Here is an 18,501-nt window from a genome sequence, read left to right on the forward strand (position 1 = left end):
AGGTGGTGGTAATCAGGGCACACCTTACTTAGCCAAAACCTAAAAAAAAAAATGGAAATAAAAGAAAAATACCTAAATGTCTTGTTTTCAACAGCATCACTGGCAACATACTCTGAAGTACACTCATACTGTGCAATCATACTAGAGTCACATAATCCAGTACAATTTGTAAATTACTGAGCTGAAGATATTTTATGTATTATCATTGTGATAATGCACGTCCCTGTAGCTGACCAGAACTACAAAGAATGATACAAAACTTGGATGAGGTATTTTAGATGCTAAGTCTATTGCCTTCATTATTACTGTGGTATACATGGCACCTGTAAAGAAGCTCAAAAGTGAACTAAAGACTGGCTCTCAAAAGTACTATGTACAGTGAATACTTCTATTTATAAAATACTGTGGTGAAATTAAAAATGTTTCAACCAATAGAAAAGAATTTAAGCCAAAATGAATATGCTGATTAAAAGCCCAACTGTAAAAGAAGGGTAAGGGAAAGTATAATAGTAAACAGATACAGATGTAAGGATTTTCCTGAGCCAACGCCACATTCTTGTCAAATAAGAGAACCTTAATGGAAGGCTTATCAGTAATGAACCTTGCAGTGGTTTGAGCCACCAGCTTGATTCTGCAGTTGTCTCCATAATTAAAATTTTTATTTATGTCAAATGGGTTTGCATAAGAAAACAATGTAAACGTGAATACGAAGGTTCACATTCAATTCAAATCCTTTGTATTAAAGTATAACTTTGTACAGGAAAAAATAATGAAAAGGTGTCTTTTCCTAAATGTGTTTTTTCAGTGTAAACCGACATTTCTTTTTGAACAGTTCCTTAGTTTGGACAATAATGAATGATACTTTTTCTCTCAAATGTGAAGGAATATGCCAAGAAAACTTTTGAGAAAAGATTTATCTGCTATTGTTTTTCTAAATAAACAATAATGGAAGAACTTTTACTAGAATTTAAAAATTCAAAGGTAGATACATGTACTCTGCACTGCTCTTTTAATCTTTCTTGTTCTTCTTCACATACTTAACTATTTTTCTTAAAACACACACACACTTGAACTGAATTTTTAATTTAGTGCAGTGAATACCTTTAAAATCATAGAACCATAGAATCATTAAGGTTGGAAAAGACCTCTAGGATCAAGTCCAACCGTCAACCCAACACTACCATGTCTCCTAAACCATGCCCTGAATAACCTGGTAAATCCACCTCTCCAGTCCATAACAACCCAACTTATGCTACGCCTTCAAATTTTTATTCTTTATAGGGAAAGGATAATGCTTTCATCATGATCAGTATAAAGTTGAGAGAGTAAGATCGTAGATTCAGGAGTGTATTCTCAACAACTCCAAAGATTTTGTGACATTACAGACTGTCCTCACAGCTTACAACCTCAAACCTGAATATTGTCTTACTACACAAAGCTTTACAGTCACTCCTGTAGTGTGATTACCTACTGACATCAATAAAAATTTCAGAAGAGCATTACAAATCATTGGGATACTAGGAGTGATTGATGAGGCAAAAATACTGGTCTTTAAATATTTCACCAGATTGTAATACAAGTAGTATTAATTAAACATCAAAAAAGAAGATGGCAGAGCAAGTATAACACAGGTTTAAACTTTGCAAATCATTACAGAGAGGCTACTGTACACTATAAGGCCAGCTACAGACAAGAACATAATTCAAACACATTAAATTCTGCAGTTAAACATTAAGCTGTTAATACGCTAACAGCCTTCAATTACTGACTGCTCTTCCACCTTCCAGGGTAATATATTAACAATTATTTCCACTGCTTCAATAGATGCTCTATCATGTACCATAATCCAGCAGATAGCACAGAAGGCAATGAACTGGCATGGTAGAAAATAAACCCCTATTTTATTGCAACAAATCAAAGATTTATTTATGTTAAAAGTCTCATTTAAAAAAAAAAAAAAAGAAATAAGACCTGGACAGCTTAAAAAAATGTCTGAATTTTTAAAAATCACCTTATAAATTTGTAATAGAGCATAATTATTTCAACCACAACAAAGTAGCTCCAATTCTACCTGCCTTTATATTGTTGTCATATGAGATTACATTCATATTGCTCATAATGTCAGATTACAAGGAGGCAGCAGGGGTAAAAGACCCGTGCCTGCTACAGAGCACACTCTGTCATCATCCGTGCTGGAGCTTGAGTCAAATCATTCTTCTGTCGTCAACAAACACTACTGGAATAAACGAATATTTATTGTCCTGTGGCTACTCATCCAGACTACTTATCACCTTCCTACAACAGACAGTTAACCTGTCACTTTGTATAGCAGAAGCCTGCAGAAGAAAGCTAAGAATTTCACCATCAAGAAGTATCTGCTGTTGTAAAAATCCAGGCTATTACATAAAAAATACATTCATTTTAAAACCCCAAAGCTAAGGCATTAAGATTTTAGCAATGTCAAAATAAAGGCAGAGTGGGAAACTTTGACCCTGCTACCTTCTGTGTGTGCCTCTTCACATCATACAACCTATATATGCGCGCAAAGTAAATACATGTTCAGACTAATTATGATTCAGTACTCATGGTGAACAATGCTCCAGGAAGCAGCTGTGGAGCACTGATGATTTATCCACAGTATGCCAACCTTCTATAGAGAAGATGGAAGATGTTTAGTGAATATGATAGGGAATTACTGTAAGGAGGAGTATGCTGTCATGCATTAAAACATTATTCTGTAGAAACAAAAGCAGAATCTTTGTCTATCACAGGGTTCCTACCTGATGACAGTTACTTACAGAAGTCATAAACCACCTTCCAACCTCGAAGTCCTGCAGTTTCCCCAGAGGCTGAACAGAGGTGTAAGACAGCCCTGTGACTAAAATCTGTTGAACATACTGGGTATGTATTTGTCCTGAAAATCCTGAGCAATTTAAAACTTTTCCTGTAAAATAGACACTTGCAGTTCTGGCAGCAGCAGACAGCATAGTTCACGTTAGACATTCTCGGTCTCCTTTTTTCCACAGAGTCTTTCAGAAGCAAATCACAGCTTTACTGCAGGCCAGGTGAACTGTTGCTGCACCCTGCTTCTCAACACCATCCTTCCTGAAAATGGCTTGGCCAACCCCCTTACAGCTGACTGGAAACATTCCCATCAAGTGAGAAGACAAGGCCCTGATGAAAGACAGCAGCTGGGAGACTGGCTGCTGGGATAGCTGGCTGCTATCATAAACACGGGAACAAACTGAAAATATCTAGATGCTTTTGAGAAAGTTAGGAGCGGGTCATTACTCAAACAGCAGTCTACAGAAGGTAAAGAGATCACACGACACCAATCTCAGATTACAACCAAAAATTTCAGTCAGATTGTAGTTGTGCCTGCCTTTATTTTCACAGTTCTTTGCTTGAGACATCTGATTTGGAGAAACACTGAAGATTCACACTTATAATTGTGTTTTAACAATAGTTGAAGACAGTTCTAACAATAAGATGAAGAGGATGTAATGGGACCTACACTGACATTTTCATTTCAACACATTAGTTGCTAAACATTAAGTAGCTGCAGTTCTTTCCAAATATTTAAAGTAAAAAGCTCAGTAAGAAAGCAGACATGCAGTTTAAATGAAAGATGGGTGTTGGTAACATCAGCTGACTCAAACCTTGTCTGTAGTAGAAGTTCTGGCACTTCATTCTGTCAGTAACGATAGACAGAGAGAACCCAGTCTAACATTGACTGTATGATGGACTTCCACAATAACTGCCTAGAAAAGTAACTATGTTGTCCTGCTGTGAAAACCACTCATTTCAAATTATTTCATGTTGGTAGCTTATCAGAAGGTTTTTTGTTTTGTTTTGTTTTTATGTCTTAGCAAACACATAAATACTTTTTTCCAGCTCACATCAATACTCTATAGTCCTACTTTCTAAAGTATCTTGTCAAATTATTGTTCACTGTAAATAACGAAGCAAAGTAATCATTGAAACCTTCAGTTTGTGTCATCAGTATTTGCTTTCATTCCCTGTTAAGAAATGGTATATTTTGGTTTTTCTGCTTCTACTATCAAGACTACTACTACAACTGGACTGTTCATTAAAAAACCCAACACTTACACAGCATGAAATTCCATAGACTCATATTAGAGTGTTTATCTGGAAATATTTAAATTTCTTCCCCAAGATAATACCTTGAATATGGTCAAGAGTTTGCTACTTACCATATTGTTTAGAAACCCAGAATATCTGCATTGCATGCCATCTTCTATAACAACCCAAATCCTGCAGGGTCCTTTAGAGTGATAGGTGTATATTTACTACCTGGTGAAATGGCATGCAAAGCAACAGTATGCCTAACATCACCTTTCCAAAACACAATCCAATCAGGTTTAGAAATGGTGGACTTTCAAACTCTTGGAGAGGAGGAGGGCAGGAAAGTCAAAATAGTTACTAAGAACATTTCAATAACTCATACTATCTCACAAATACTGTCAACTAGACGTTCATTTTACCTTGAGAAGGTATGTAGGAATATTGCTGAAATCTACAGGCAACTTCAAGAGGAAGCGAGCTGAGAATTCACCAGTCTGTGGAAAAACATTAACACTAATGAGACCTGGTGTCTAAACAGAACCACAAATTGAATGTTCTGAGGATGAAATATTAACCAGAAAAATGCATAAGAGCTCATACTGAACAGAATGGTTGAGATTTAAAACACCATTTCTCAGTGGAATTACTGAAGAGGAAAAAAATAATTTACACATTTCAAAGATATTATATAAGAAAACACCTTAAAAGCCATAAACATCATTGCCAGTAAGCCAACAGCAAAAAGTAGTCAGAATACAACAATGTGCACGACAAAAATCAGACTATACTTTGTTAGGCCCTAAATATAGATGTATCTTGGCTGTACTCACTTCCGGACAAAGGTCTGGCGAGACCTGCAAATGGTCTGAAAGCAAAGCTAAAAACTTGACAGAATTGTAAGAGCATATAGATAAAATAGAGGCATCTTCACAAACACTGCAGGAATAACATAAGAGAATTTGCACTGAGTAAGGTGAGACCGTATCAAAAGTGTCCTCTGCATAAACAGAGAAGAACTAAAGCAGAAGGTTTTATATACTTTGTTTTCAGAATTAAGTGAATCTTAACACCTAGACAACCGTTTACTGAAAGTTTGCCAAGCGTCCCCTACACATTGCTTTTTTTTTTTTTTTTTTTTTTCCACATGAAGGGTATACAAAGGAAATGGAAAGGATTTCCTTTCTGTTTCATACACTTCCTCAAAGCCAGACTTTGTCCACCTGGTTATGAAGCAATGAAGTTGGCTCTTTTTGAAAAACAAATGTTTGCCTGATTTCCTCCATATTAATGTTTTGTTACCCCTATTTTTAATTCAATAAAGTAGCCATACAGCAGGTATATTTGTAATGTTGAACTAGCAGTACAAAAAGCATTAAACATTAATTTTATCAGTTAAGTACAAAAAAAATCATGATCTCTTGAGACGAGGTAGCAAAACAGTTCTAACACTTCCCTATCTTTGCATACATACACTACTTGGTTAGCTGATGACATACAATTTTTTGAAAACTGTACTTCATTTTAACAGGCAAAGGGACAAATCAAAGCTGTGTGAATATGCAGCATTCATTCTCCAACAGTAACACATATGCACTACTTCACTATTCCCTGGACATAGTTATCTGTACCTTTTTTCATTTTACTATTTTAAATGTTTTGCATAGCCAGCCAAAGCGAGAAGAAAAATACTTTTAAAAAAGAAATGTACAATATACAAATTTTAACAAAGTGCACATCCATCTATGGTGAATGCGTGTATTATAATTCTCATTAAAAGGGTAAATGTAAATACCACACTAGATTTAAACACACTTAAATGTGCAAACACATTTACACGTCTTTATTGTGTATACAGCTGTATCTGTGGTAAGCAAAAGTCTACAACATGCCTGAAATAATAGAAGCATCCTTCCTGTAAAATGCAGCAGTGACCCATGGAAGAGATGCAGAAGATCTTGACAGCAAACAGGTTGCTGGACTACATCCAGATGGCTTCTGAATATCTCCAAGGATGGAGAACCCAGAATCATTCTGGGCAACCCGTGCCAGTGTTCAGTCGCCCTCAATATTCAAGGGCTTATAACCCCCACAGACGTAAAGCAGTGCCCAAAAGGCATCCCTTTGACTACATTTAGTAGATGTTATCACAAGAACTCCACACAGCTATGGAAACAGCTTGTCAAAGGCTATGACAATTCTTCAGGTGGAATGTGTTCAAAGTCTTTTAATACCTACACTGACACGGAAAGATTGCTATATGCCTTTGCAAAATAGTCAGTACATTGGCCTCCCCTCTCAATTAGCTGTGCTAATCCATAAATGGCTTTGAGTTCAGCATAAGAGAAAACATTACGGTTGTCACTGGCCGTATACCACTGGACCACAAGCCTCTATAGTAATGGACCACACCGATTGCTACGCATATGGATTCAGAAAGGAACTGGCTGAAAAAAAATTCTGACGGAAACGAGCTTGCAAATGCACACGCCTTTCTGAGAATATTCTGGAGGTCAAAGTCAATGGAAACTGGCTTTCCAAAATGAATGGTAAGATGCCAAGCACGGCAGCTGAGGAATACAAATAACTGCTTGCTAAGCACGTTTTCCTGTGTTACTGACATGAAATAAAATTGAAAAGGAAAAAAATTCTATAGAACTCTATTCCTTCAATTAATTTTATGCCTAAAGTAAACAAAAATTGCATCCCAAGCTACTATGCACACATAGGCAAAGATGCTGTATGAGGCAGATGTACAATAAGAATGCTAATATCAGTGCCAGTTTGTTTCTCGGTCTATGTATTGGGCATGAACTAGAGATAAACCCATTCTACCTCCCAGTCACTAAACAAGAAAAAACAAGATCGTGAATGCAACCAAAATCTTTCCAATGGTACCTTGCCAGTTATATAATTTGTCAAAAAGGTTTCCGTGATGTTAAATTGTAATCCACCCTACTGCCAGCTAGCTCAGAATTGCCCTTAAAATTTGTCCCTGGTAATCACACAATAGAGGCAAAGCAATTGCACATAGAAACACTACGCAACAAAAAGTGAGTATATATTACATTAAAGCCAGGCTCTGAAACTTTCCTGATGACACTACTCATGAGGACAAATTTCAACTTTCTGATGCTGTATTTCTGATGTACGCAGAAAAATCACTCACTTTTTGTGAGTGTGTAACATGAAGACTGCTTTGATGACAGTCAGGGCACTTGCTTTTTATTCAGAGTGAAATGGATATTATAGACAGTGCTTCTTGTCTGGACTTGACTTCCAAAAAGATGCCATGCAACATTTGCTTTATAATCCAGAAAATTATTTCTGGTAAAACACACAGTCTGATGAACTGGGATGGCCACTGAACAGATGAATGGCCTCTGATCAAAATGTCAGCTGCTCCAAGATGTGAAAGTAAATTAGGACTTGCATTCAGTCAAGATTACTTTACAGTGTATTACTTCCCAAAGTGTTCTGGAGGGGCAGGGAGCAGGCCCTGTCCATGGTGCTCGCCTACCCAACCCCAACCAGCTGGTCACAGGTATCAGGTCGAATCAAATCAGTTTCTGGCCACTGCAGCGAGCAATTAAATAGTTAATGGGCATCTGTATCAGCTGATACTCTGCCAACATGAAGCTACTAAACTAGATACTCAAACAAAGGTACAGAAGCAAATTTCTGTTCCATTTTGGGACACAGCACTGAATTCAGGTCTCCTCTTCAAACTTTTTAAACTCATACACTTAAGATGATTGCTTTCATAGCACTCTGCAAGGTTCATTCATAGATGTTTATTTCAGAAGTCTGCTCAGCTGCTATCAATTCCTGAGAGACAGCAATAACATGAATTTCAATGACTTCCAGGCAGAGGAGATAACATGCAGTTTACCTCTTGCTTTTCAGATAAACACTCATATTGTGCTGATCATCGAGACTAACATGACAGTTGTAAATACAGGAAGGAGAACTATACAAGTTAGCTTCATAGTTTTGAGTTTTAGGACACTCATCAACACGCCTTTGTTACATAGATACCAGGTTCACAGAACCTCCAAACGAGAGACTCAGGATTTTCTTCTTAGAGAATATAAATGTTGAAAACAAAGCACATGCTACAGAAACCTCAATAGCTCTGCAGTGATTGAAAGGATTTGCCTCAAAAAATATTTAAGATCTATTTTACTGGAATATTTTTAACTAAGACAGCATTTCAAATGCAAAAAAAAGTTCTTTAATCAGTCACCAAAGACTGAGAAAAGATTCAAAAGCCTTGAGTAGATATGGCTTTCCTATTTAAAAAAAAAAGGAAAAAAACCCCTACTTTTCTACAGTCTTTGTAGAATTTTGGCAGCTGCCAAAAATGATGATAAAATCTCAGTAGAGGTCAGAAGCCTTCTGCATTTCAATAAACCAGTCTGATGATATTTACAGATGTGGCAAGTTGGTTGTGATATGAGCTATAGGGAACAGAGAATAACATTTAAGAACAAATTCATTTCAGTGAAATATTCTGATCTATAAACATAAAAAAAGAGATCTGAAATCCTCTGATAAAGAAAGTTTTACCTGATTTAAATTAAAAAAGCCTACATGACTTATCTAAAAATGAAAAACAGATGAATGTAAGTAGTGTGAGTTGTAAAGTAAACATCCTTGCATCACCTGTAACTTAAGGATGATTAAAGTGATATAAAGCTGAATTCTAGGCCCTGATAACAGGAATGCTGAATTTTGACTGATTTTCAGACTGCATCTATTTCAGAAGATACTGCTTCTGAAGGCCAGCCTATCTTAAGAGTACGCTGTTGCTGAAAGCAAGAGGGGGACATGTTCAACATAAAGACAATTAGATATTTCCTGATATATCTTACTCCAAACTTCCCATGATAAATATATTGCCAGCAGAAAAAAACATTACTTTTGAAAAGCTTACTCCATGGCAGAGATTGGTGTAAAAGGAAAAAGAAATTCAAATCACACACTAACCAAAATGTCTACATTGCCAATAGACTCATTTTAGAAGGCTGAGATGGTATACAGAAGTGTTTCTACACAGCATGGCACATTTCCTAGCCAAAGGATACACCTTCAGGAAACGCATAAGCCAGTTTAATGTCTGACTGTTGTATGAAGACATGGCTCTGCAAAGTAACTGCTCTAGTCCATCACACCTCCTCCTGTCCTTCTGCTGAACATTAGTTGGGTTTTTGTCACCTCTCCAGTTTAGGTTCCTGAAACAACTCAACTCAGCTTAGACAAGATATAAGCAGCTGCAGCTACCAATTAAATCAACTCAATTGTAATATGGAGCCACACCCTAATACATCCTACCCCTAATCAGCCTGATTTGCCTGGGCAGGGTGTCATACCAACACTGTTATTCTGCCTCTTAAATCTTCAGAGCTAACTCAAACACTGCCAGGCTTTTCAACAGTTTTCAAAGTTTTCATCTATAAATCAGATGAACTAACATCAGCTTGAAAAACAGTCACTCACCTGGAAATCTGGTTCAACCAAGGTAGTGGAATGACAACAATGTACAAAACAGGGAGTACAGAAAGTGAACTGGAATCAAATAGAGGTTTTCTCCATTGGAAACATAATGCATGGAGATCTACAGAAACAACTTGAGTTTTCCAAGGCAAGAGCTATTTATTAAAATGAAAGGATCACTAAAACCATTTTAGCAGAAATATTCTTAATTGCTTACCCAGTTGTTTTTTTTGCCAGCATAGATTTCCATGTTTTCTCCATACTGGGGTTCTTCAAGTAAAGTCTGATATTCAAACATGAGACGAGAGCTCTCACGTAATCGGCTGCATTGAAATTGGTGATACTGCTGCACAAGCTCTTTCACAACAAGCAGGAGGCATTCAGGGTTTGAAGGATTCCAAGAAGCTAAATTCTGTTGAATTAGAAAAGAACAGAGACCAAAATTGTTTACAGCAATAGAAAGACCAGCACTCCCCCTTCCATACTGATACCAGAGGCACATGTGCCTGTGGAAGCTTTGTGACAAAGCTAAATCATAATATTAAATGCAAAGGTTGTATCATGCTTTGGAAGAAAACTAGGTCAAACAGAAAAAGCAAGCCTTAATGTCAAATAAGAGTCCACATACGGACCTACCAGAAAACTGATACCAGGTCTACTACCAGGCATAGATACACCCAAATTATCTTTCTATTCTTCCCTGAAATTATACTGTTGCATGTGAGAACTTGAAGAGATCGAATTAAAAAAAAACCACAAACCTGATATGAAACATATAGGGATCAGGTAAGTACAACCCTGCACAGTATCTGACTCAAAAAGCAATCAGCCAAGTGAATAGGCCAAATTAACACCAACAACCGAAAGTACTCTGCTCAATTATTCAGAGAGTGAATATAGTATTGACAGTGACGGAGCAAATGGATTCTCTCCTGTTGCCTCAACCTTGTGCTTTACTTCACCGTCACTATCTCTTCACTAGAGTTACCTTGACTCATCCCATTAACACAAATGCCATCCACACACAAGTCTCTTCAATGTGCCTGGCGGAAGTTTTTATTAGAAGTTGACTGTATATCAAGAAATACAGTTAACAAAAATAAAAATGTTAATACAATGAAGATAACTGTGCCAGTAGCACAGTAGCGATGTTACGTCTCAGTTTAACTCCTCTAACATTGGCTTAGACCAGTCTTCCATTCAAAGTTTTATTCAGAGAGGTTTTCTGTGTTACAAACTATACCTAACATGATCAATGTTGCATGCCTACATCTGCTTGACCTAGAATGGATCTGCGTTAAGGGCAGATGAGGGCTCACCCTGTACTCCGTGCTGATAGGACATGAGACCGTTCTGATGCAAAAGTACTTAGGTCCTCAACAGGTCTTCTTGATACAAGCTCAGGACATGTTAACATAGTCATGTGGCTTTTGATCAGCTTTGAGTGTAAGCAAAATTAATCTGTATTTCTGAATATCACATAAACATATGACAATAAACTAGCTGCAACAGCATTTTAAATTACATGGATTGTACAGTTAACATTAAGATCCTTAGAACTGGCAGAGATGCCTGCTTTTACAACTAAGTGAAGATAAAATATAGTATCTTAAAATAAAATTGCTTATCAGTATCTGAACTCAAAGTAGTTACAGATGGCATGGTTGCTTTTGTCCTGAACATTGCAGACATTTCATAAACAAATTATATGCATAATTTACATTCTTTGGCAAGGACAAAAAAAAGCATTAGCCCCTTTTTACCTCTTCAGTGGAAAAACTGCTTTGGTATGCAGCATTTTCTACAATGAAAGGACAGAAAATATTTCTGTACTTTGAAGTAGCTATCTTAAGACTATCTTGTATTCAAACACTTAAAAAATTATGTTTCTTAACCTAGGTTAAGTAAATGAATGAAGCTGGATAAAAAACATGTCCCCTAAAATATACAAGCTATTCATATTTTGTGTAACAGCAAAACTAATAAATACAAGCGAACAGGTTGCACAGAGAGGTTGTCGAGTCTCTGTCCTTGGAGGTACTCAAAACCCGACTGGACGAGGTCCTGGACAGCCTGCTCTATCTGACCCTGCCCAGGCAGTGGGGCTGGACTAAATGATCTCTAAAGGCTCTTTCCAACCTCCGCTATTTTTTGATTCTATGAAGAGGTTTACAAAAAACTCAAACTGAAACAGAGGATTTATTGAGGTGAGACTCCATATTTCTGACCTGAAGAGAAATTAATGAGTTGTGTACAAATTTTATCTTCTGATAAATCTGGAAAGGTAGATACGAAGCTTGATCAGTTATTCACCAGGCACCATACCTTCAGCTCTACAATGAAATCTACTTGTAGCCTAATCTCTAACTATGTGGCTATTACCGTTAAAAGGGCTTATAATTTTTTATTATCTCTGATGACTGTAGTTCATGATATATCCCCCTTTGAAATGGTTTTATACAGAATTCAGTACATGTATATGATGGCTTAATACTTCAAGCATTTCTCTTTCCACAACTTTATATTTGCTTTCCTCTGAAGTCATATATATAAGATGCTATCAAAATGAATTTCTCATTTTCAGCATCATCACTTAAAACATACAAGTCTAATTTGTCAGTGAAAGCAACCAGAAATATGTATTGCTTCCTTGAAAATCTTGGGGTTTTGGAGAGGGGAAAAAAAATTATTAGTGTTTACTATAGCAATTTTATCTCAAATCTTGCTACATGTTGTTTTTCCTGAAGTCCCCAGTCCTGGAGGGGCTCAATTTTAAGAGAATCTCAGCTACATTCTACCCATCCCCTCCACCCCTTCTCATTTAACACCTACCAGAGAGGCAAAGAAATCTGTGTATGCACTACCTACATACAGAAGAAGACAAAACCAAGTGAAATAGAATTTAGAAATACAATCCTTTTTCTGTCTCATGAACATGTGATTTAGACCACTGTCATGACTTTCAGCAACATGATTAATGCTGCATTAACTTCTGTGTTTCACTCATTCCTGTGATTGGGATGAAAAACATACATTCCTGTCACATGAAAATGGCTGGGGGAAGGAGGTTTGGAAGGTGGTGCTCATTCTTCAGAAACACAGATGCTGCTCTTGTTTTGATAAAAACAGAAAAACTTATAAAAACATGTGGATGGAGCACTTAGGGGAACACTTACCCCTAGAGTACAGATTTGAAAAACACCTGATGTTTACATAATTTACAGATTCACCCAAGACTGACAGGCTCAGCTTAAGAAACACAACAGGACATAACTGCTGACCACAATTTGCTTTGTTTTACAGGGATGAATGAATAGTTCCATTAACAGTTACAGGACTAAACGGTACTCCTATTCTCCTGCTCACTCTGATTCTGGTAGAAAGGGCTGCTCAGCATGGCTAAGATGCATCCTAGATGCTAGCCTTTAGAAGCTACCACAGTGTCACAGATTCTCATTTGATGATGACTTGAAGTACTCTGTTTTTTTTTTTTCCTCCTAGACAGTAAGAACACCTATAAAATGGGAATGTTATCATTGCCGTATCTTAAAAGGTAAACTACATTCTAGAGTTAATTGGTCAATGGGTGAGATACTAATGTGGTTCATAGAAGTTCCTCAAATACATACTACAGAGTGACTGAAAGCATTGTTCTACCTTGTCTGCCATCTACAGCTGGTAAAAATTTGTTCCCAACTTGAACCCATTCAAGCTTATCCAATTCTACAAAATACTAGAGAAAATTTGTCAGGTAGACAGCATCTTCTAGGAAACCCATTTTGTATCATGCAGGCTTGAACCAGACTGTGTATAACCTTAAATTTCCTGTTCCCAAGCTGCTGCTCAAATAAAGCATTTCCAGAAAGCCAGACGGTGTAATATGCCAGCATGTACTGATATCAGCCAGACAAGTGGGAATAACCTTTCCTCCTAATGACATTGGTATAACACAATAGAAATGTTCTGTCAAAGGAAATGACCAACAATATTTTAATAACTGACCTAAATGCAACTGAACCTTTTGTTTTTTAAATAACATTACACTACTGAACAAAAACAGAGCAAGAGGAAATCCATTGTCATTTGTCCAGCATGGAGCTAGAGTATCGCTCTCTTCTTAAAGAATTCAAGAACACTGCATAAAAAGTGTTTATGCTGTATTGCCTTAAAGCTACAGGAATTAAAATGAATGGTTTGGCTGTAGGATCCTTACTAAATACCTTTCATTCAGTAACTAAAGATTTAAACAAAATATGAAGTGGCAATAAAAACAAATCACCTGGAGAAAAATTCAGCTACCCACCCAGTACATACATCAATTACAACAGAGTCTCACTGGTGAAAGAGTAAATATACAATGGTTACACAAACTTTCTGTAACGCAGGTTTTGATTTAAATAAACATTAATTTTTAACTTTGAAATTATATTATTGTAGTGCTTGTTATTTGGCAATCGGCCATTACATTTCTAGCCATTTTGTTAACTTTGCAGAGGTGCTTTTCTTTTCAGATCATCTAAATGTATAAATTTTAACACAAATGCTTCTGAAAACAATGGCATATTTATGTATGAAATTTCTTTTTACATACCTTTAAGTGTTGCTTTTTTGCCCTAAGCACTAGGTTCATTCATCTGAAAATACTTTTAAACTATTTTATAGTGATCCAATTTCAACAGTATGTCAAAATACGTGCACATTGTTCTCTCAGTTTCAAACAGTACCTTCTTTAATCTCCCATTTTTGAAATCAAAGACAAAGTAAGCAACTACCTGTAACATACATTTTTCAAACCTAACTAAAGCAGAATTTTATGTTTATCAGTTGATTCCTTGTAGAGTGTCTTAATCGCTACAATTTCAGCATTATAATGATTCTTCTGAGAATGTGCAAGGATTTGTCACTTTAGCAAATGAGAGTAGCGTCCCTGCAACAGTAAATTGACCTCCTATTCTTTAGAGATAATGGATCTTCTAAATAAAATTTTATTTAGCAATGAAGTATTATATACACAATTAGACTTTGGAAGTTGTTTTAATAAGCAAAATATTAAACTAAAGGCTTTGGAGCAAAAAGAAGGAGCAGCAGCCTGTGTGCTTCATTCTGTGATTGTTTGCCTGAAGGCTGTATTCCAACCCTAGCCAATACAGCTTTTTAAGAAACAGTATTTTAAAATATTTCAAACATTAGAAGAACAGAGCGAGCTTCCAGCATTTCTGTGTTCAATGGCTCCAAGTTTCACCACAAAACTCAGACCTTGTGTAAGAATTATGCTCTGAATGCAACTTCAAAATCATTAGTTTTAGTTGTTACGGCTGCAGAAAAACCCTAGAAACGTGAAAACACACATAACCTTATTTTCTACAGCCAGATTGTTAAAAGTCTGGCAGGTATGAAACAAACAGTTAAAGAAACAACTAGCAAATATGTATTCAGCAAAAGACTTGTTCCTTTCTGTGGCTTCTGTGAAAATCTCCTCTGCTCTGCTCAGCAGGACCTTCAATTTTGTCCCTGACAAAATTTGTACACTCACATCATTTTACCAAAATCGCATGCATGCTGAAAAGAGAGGTTTTTACCTGAAATTGCTGTAAAGTTGTAATTTAAATTAATTTTATATAATGGCGTACTGAGAGACTAAGTTACATATTTCACTTAAATATTTTCTATTTAGAAATGAGATTTCTGAAGACTTTCTAGAGCATTAATAAAATTTTACAGAGCAATCACTAATGCATCTAAAAATAAATAAATCCAGACTTGGATCCAGTTCCTTGTCTTGTTTGCCAACAGACATCTTTAAGTGAACTGTGTGGTGCAAACTCCCTAAGTCACTCAAAAGTTAGCCAGCTAGACTGAAAGTGGCCCACTGTACAACAACACACAGTATGAATTAACTCAAACTGTGCATCTGCAACTAGGTCTGTATTCATGTTCCTCTCATATGAAGGCTTAAATGTACATTGCAGATTGTGACCATTTATAATGTTATTTTTTCAGCATATAGTGGAAGAACTTAACTGTCATTTCTGAGCACATGTAGGCTCAATTAAACAATTCTCTTCCGTCTAGACACTGCTCACATGTCTCTCCATATTCTCCACTAAAACTAGGAGCAACTTCACACTTCAGATCTTAATTTCAGCCTTTTAATTGGCTTTTGGCTTGGCCATACCATAACTTGTGTAACTTTTATTTTATAAAAACATAAATCTCATCTTAAGCAGTTTATTTTAGTAGCAGGTTTACTGGCACCAGAAGACGACTGTATTTTCTTGTGGACACAAAAGCCTAGTAACATCATCTGTGATGACTGGCTAATCCCCATTTTTCCAATTAAGGAATGAATTCAAAATGGTCTATTGGAAAAGCAATGGAACGAGAACTTCCATATGATAAAGACCAGACTCCAGAAGCATCATTGCCCACACAGTTGTAGCTACTGTCATACAGATGGCGGCCAATAACTATTTACCTATCTGTATGTAAGCAACTCAACATAAGGAAGCTGAATATTCTTTTGTGGCAGAAGCTTCCCTTGCAATTTCTAACTTTTTTCATTATTGGACTAAGTTTCAGGAAAAGGTCTTTGAGAAAATAGTTATCTAGACCTTAGAGTAATCAAGCAAAAGCCTGTACATCCACTAACTTTGCCTTCCACCTCATGCATGAGTCAATATAAATAGAAAAATTATATTCATTTATTATACATAGACTAGCAGACCATAGGTGTCCATTAAACTATGTCTACACTGGAGAAATCTGAAGTGATTCAGGAGATCTGTTCTGAAGATCTGCCAGGTATTACTTTAAACAAGCTCACCGAAGAGCATAATTTTCACTAAGAAGTATAACCCCACAGATTCTGTTGGGATGCAAAGTCAACCTCTGAATTCCCTGGCCTGATCCTGTCCCCTGACAGGAGTTGGCTGCATAGTAAGACAGCAGTTTGACAGGGAAAGGTTTCTGGACCATCAGACATGACCATTGTGTTGAGAAAATGGCTTCACTTAAAGTGTGTATAGAGAGGCAGAGTGAAGACATCATAAGGCCACCCACAGAGATTGCAATTCAAGCCATTTCAACAGAAACTCATTTAAATGAATAGCAATGACACCAACTGGATTTCAAACAGAGAAAAGGAAATTTGTAGCCAGACAGTATCAGTTTTAATGAGATCTTCTTAGAGGTGAGGCAAGTGAAAAACCCCCACAAAATAGCTTCTCAGCCCTACTAGCAAAGACATGCAGAATGTAGCTTTCCCAAGTAGCCATGCTATTCAACCTTTGGCAAAGAAACCACATTTAAGTTTTGCTCTGGAATGTTTTGTGCTTTGCAGTCTTTCTTTTATTCTTCCAAAAAGCTAATCAAGAACTTATGCAAACTACTCGGTGTCCGTGATTACCTATTCCCCCTTTTTTCAGAACATAATGCACCTCATATTCCATCAGCAGCTAATTCATAGCCTCCTTCACAGGTTATTGCTTATTTCATCACTCCAGGCAATGTCTGCAGCAAACTATAATTCTACGCTATCAGAAAGAAAATATGATAACAATTTCTAATTGATCTGAAGTTGTTTTTCTTTGAAATGTGTTTAAATATCCAGGTTGCCAGAATATCTTCCAGGAATATGATTTTAAAGAAGACAGATTGTAACTGTTTTTCCTGGCTATACTACAGGAAACAACAGCAAGATCTTATTTTAAGTTAGTGTACTTTTATATTTCTAAGTAAGAAATTAACTTTCACGAGAAAATGTCAGTAAACAAAACCTCCCAAGCCCATAACAGTGGTAATGCATTTCTACAGCATCTTTCATCCAGAATTACCATAAAGAATACTGTAAGTACAGATTTGCATTTTGTTTATATCTCTGCACACCGCATACACAGAACTTGCATCCTACAGTGGCTTAAAATCAGTACCAATGGAAGCTTTTACCTGAAATAAGAAATATCACACTGTGATATCAGCACTTATGCTCCATATCAATACAGAGGAGACACCGGTCCAGTGGTTACAGCATTTGTCTAGAAACTGGGATATCTGGTTTCAGCCCCTGCTTTGCTATAGTCTTCATGGGCCACCACAGGGAAATTGCTCACAGAAAAAAGCACAGGATAATTATCTGCCATATGCTCACATCTTTCTATCAACAGATATTTTTCACAGTATTTGCAGGGCTGGAGTGTTATAACAACTTCAAAGGCTTCAGTTTCTTAGCAGCCAGCACTTAAACATCCTACAGGCTGCAGTTTCAAATCAATCACTGCAAACCTACATGCCATCTACTTGTCATCTTACTTTCACAGGTTCTTCATAACCCCCTCCCCAAACCACCACTGGAACAACTTTCTGGAGTGATCTGCTTGAAATGATCATTTTTGGGCATAAGCAGACATCAAAACTTAACATTTCATAAAAACAGTTCAACTCAGGAGCACTTTTTGTCATGGCAAATACAACCAAAGAACTTACAGACCTTGTGCGCTCTACTAGCTACTGTGTATAACAAATAAAAAGCCTGCATAAAGCAAATCTTGGGATAGTCAGTATTTATTTTATTATACCTGAAGGCCTGGAGTTAGCGTGAAAATACAGAGCAGGAAAACAAAATACTAAGAAATGAATTCTGCTTTCAGAAAAGCACCTTACATTTTGTATAAAATTATCTTCCCCCTTTTCTTCCACTGGCCACACACTGTGATTCTTGCCTAATAACCCCATACCTAAGGCAACTCTAAAATAAACCCCAGCAAACCTGACACATGAATACTCTTCTGTATTCACCTAGAACAAATGTACCACTGTCTCTCAAGTACCATTCACCCAAAAAAGGAGTTAACTTCCAAAGATTACTACAAATTACTCCTATGCCCTGCTGCAGGAGCAGTTAAGAGATAGCTGATCTTTGCACAT

At 36.7% G+C, this 18,501-nt stretch overlaps 1 protein-coding gene across 3 annotated transcripts in view; it reads right to left on the minus strand.

Moving 5' to 3' along the window:
• Positions 1-18,501, minus strand: part of BABAM2 (BRISC and BRCA1 A complex member 2) — a 174,278-nt gene that overhangs the window by 109,908 nt on the left and 45,869 nt on the right. For all 3 annotated transcript variants that reach the window (XM_075089111.1, XM_075089112.1, XM_075089109.1), the window contains exons 5-6: positions 9,797-9,991; positions 4,506-4,580 (exon numbers count right to left, since the gene is read on the minus strand). In XM_075089111.1, the coding sequence (XP_074945212.1) occupies positions 4,506-4,580; positions 9,797-9,991 (270 nt within the window). The remainder of the gene's footprint in view (positions 1-4,505; positions 4,581-9,796; positions 9,992-18,501) is intronic.

Source organism: Phalacrocorax aristotelis, chromosome 3 (genome assembly GCF_949628215.1).
Source record: "Phalacrocorax aristotelis chromosome 3, bGulAri2.1, whole genome shotgun sequence".
In the NCBI taxonomy this organism is placed as follows: domain Eukaryota; kingdom Metazoa; phylum Chordata; class Aves; order Suliformes; family Phalacrocoracidae; genus Phalacrocorax; species Phalacrocorax aristotelis.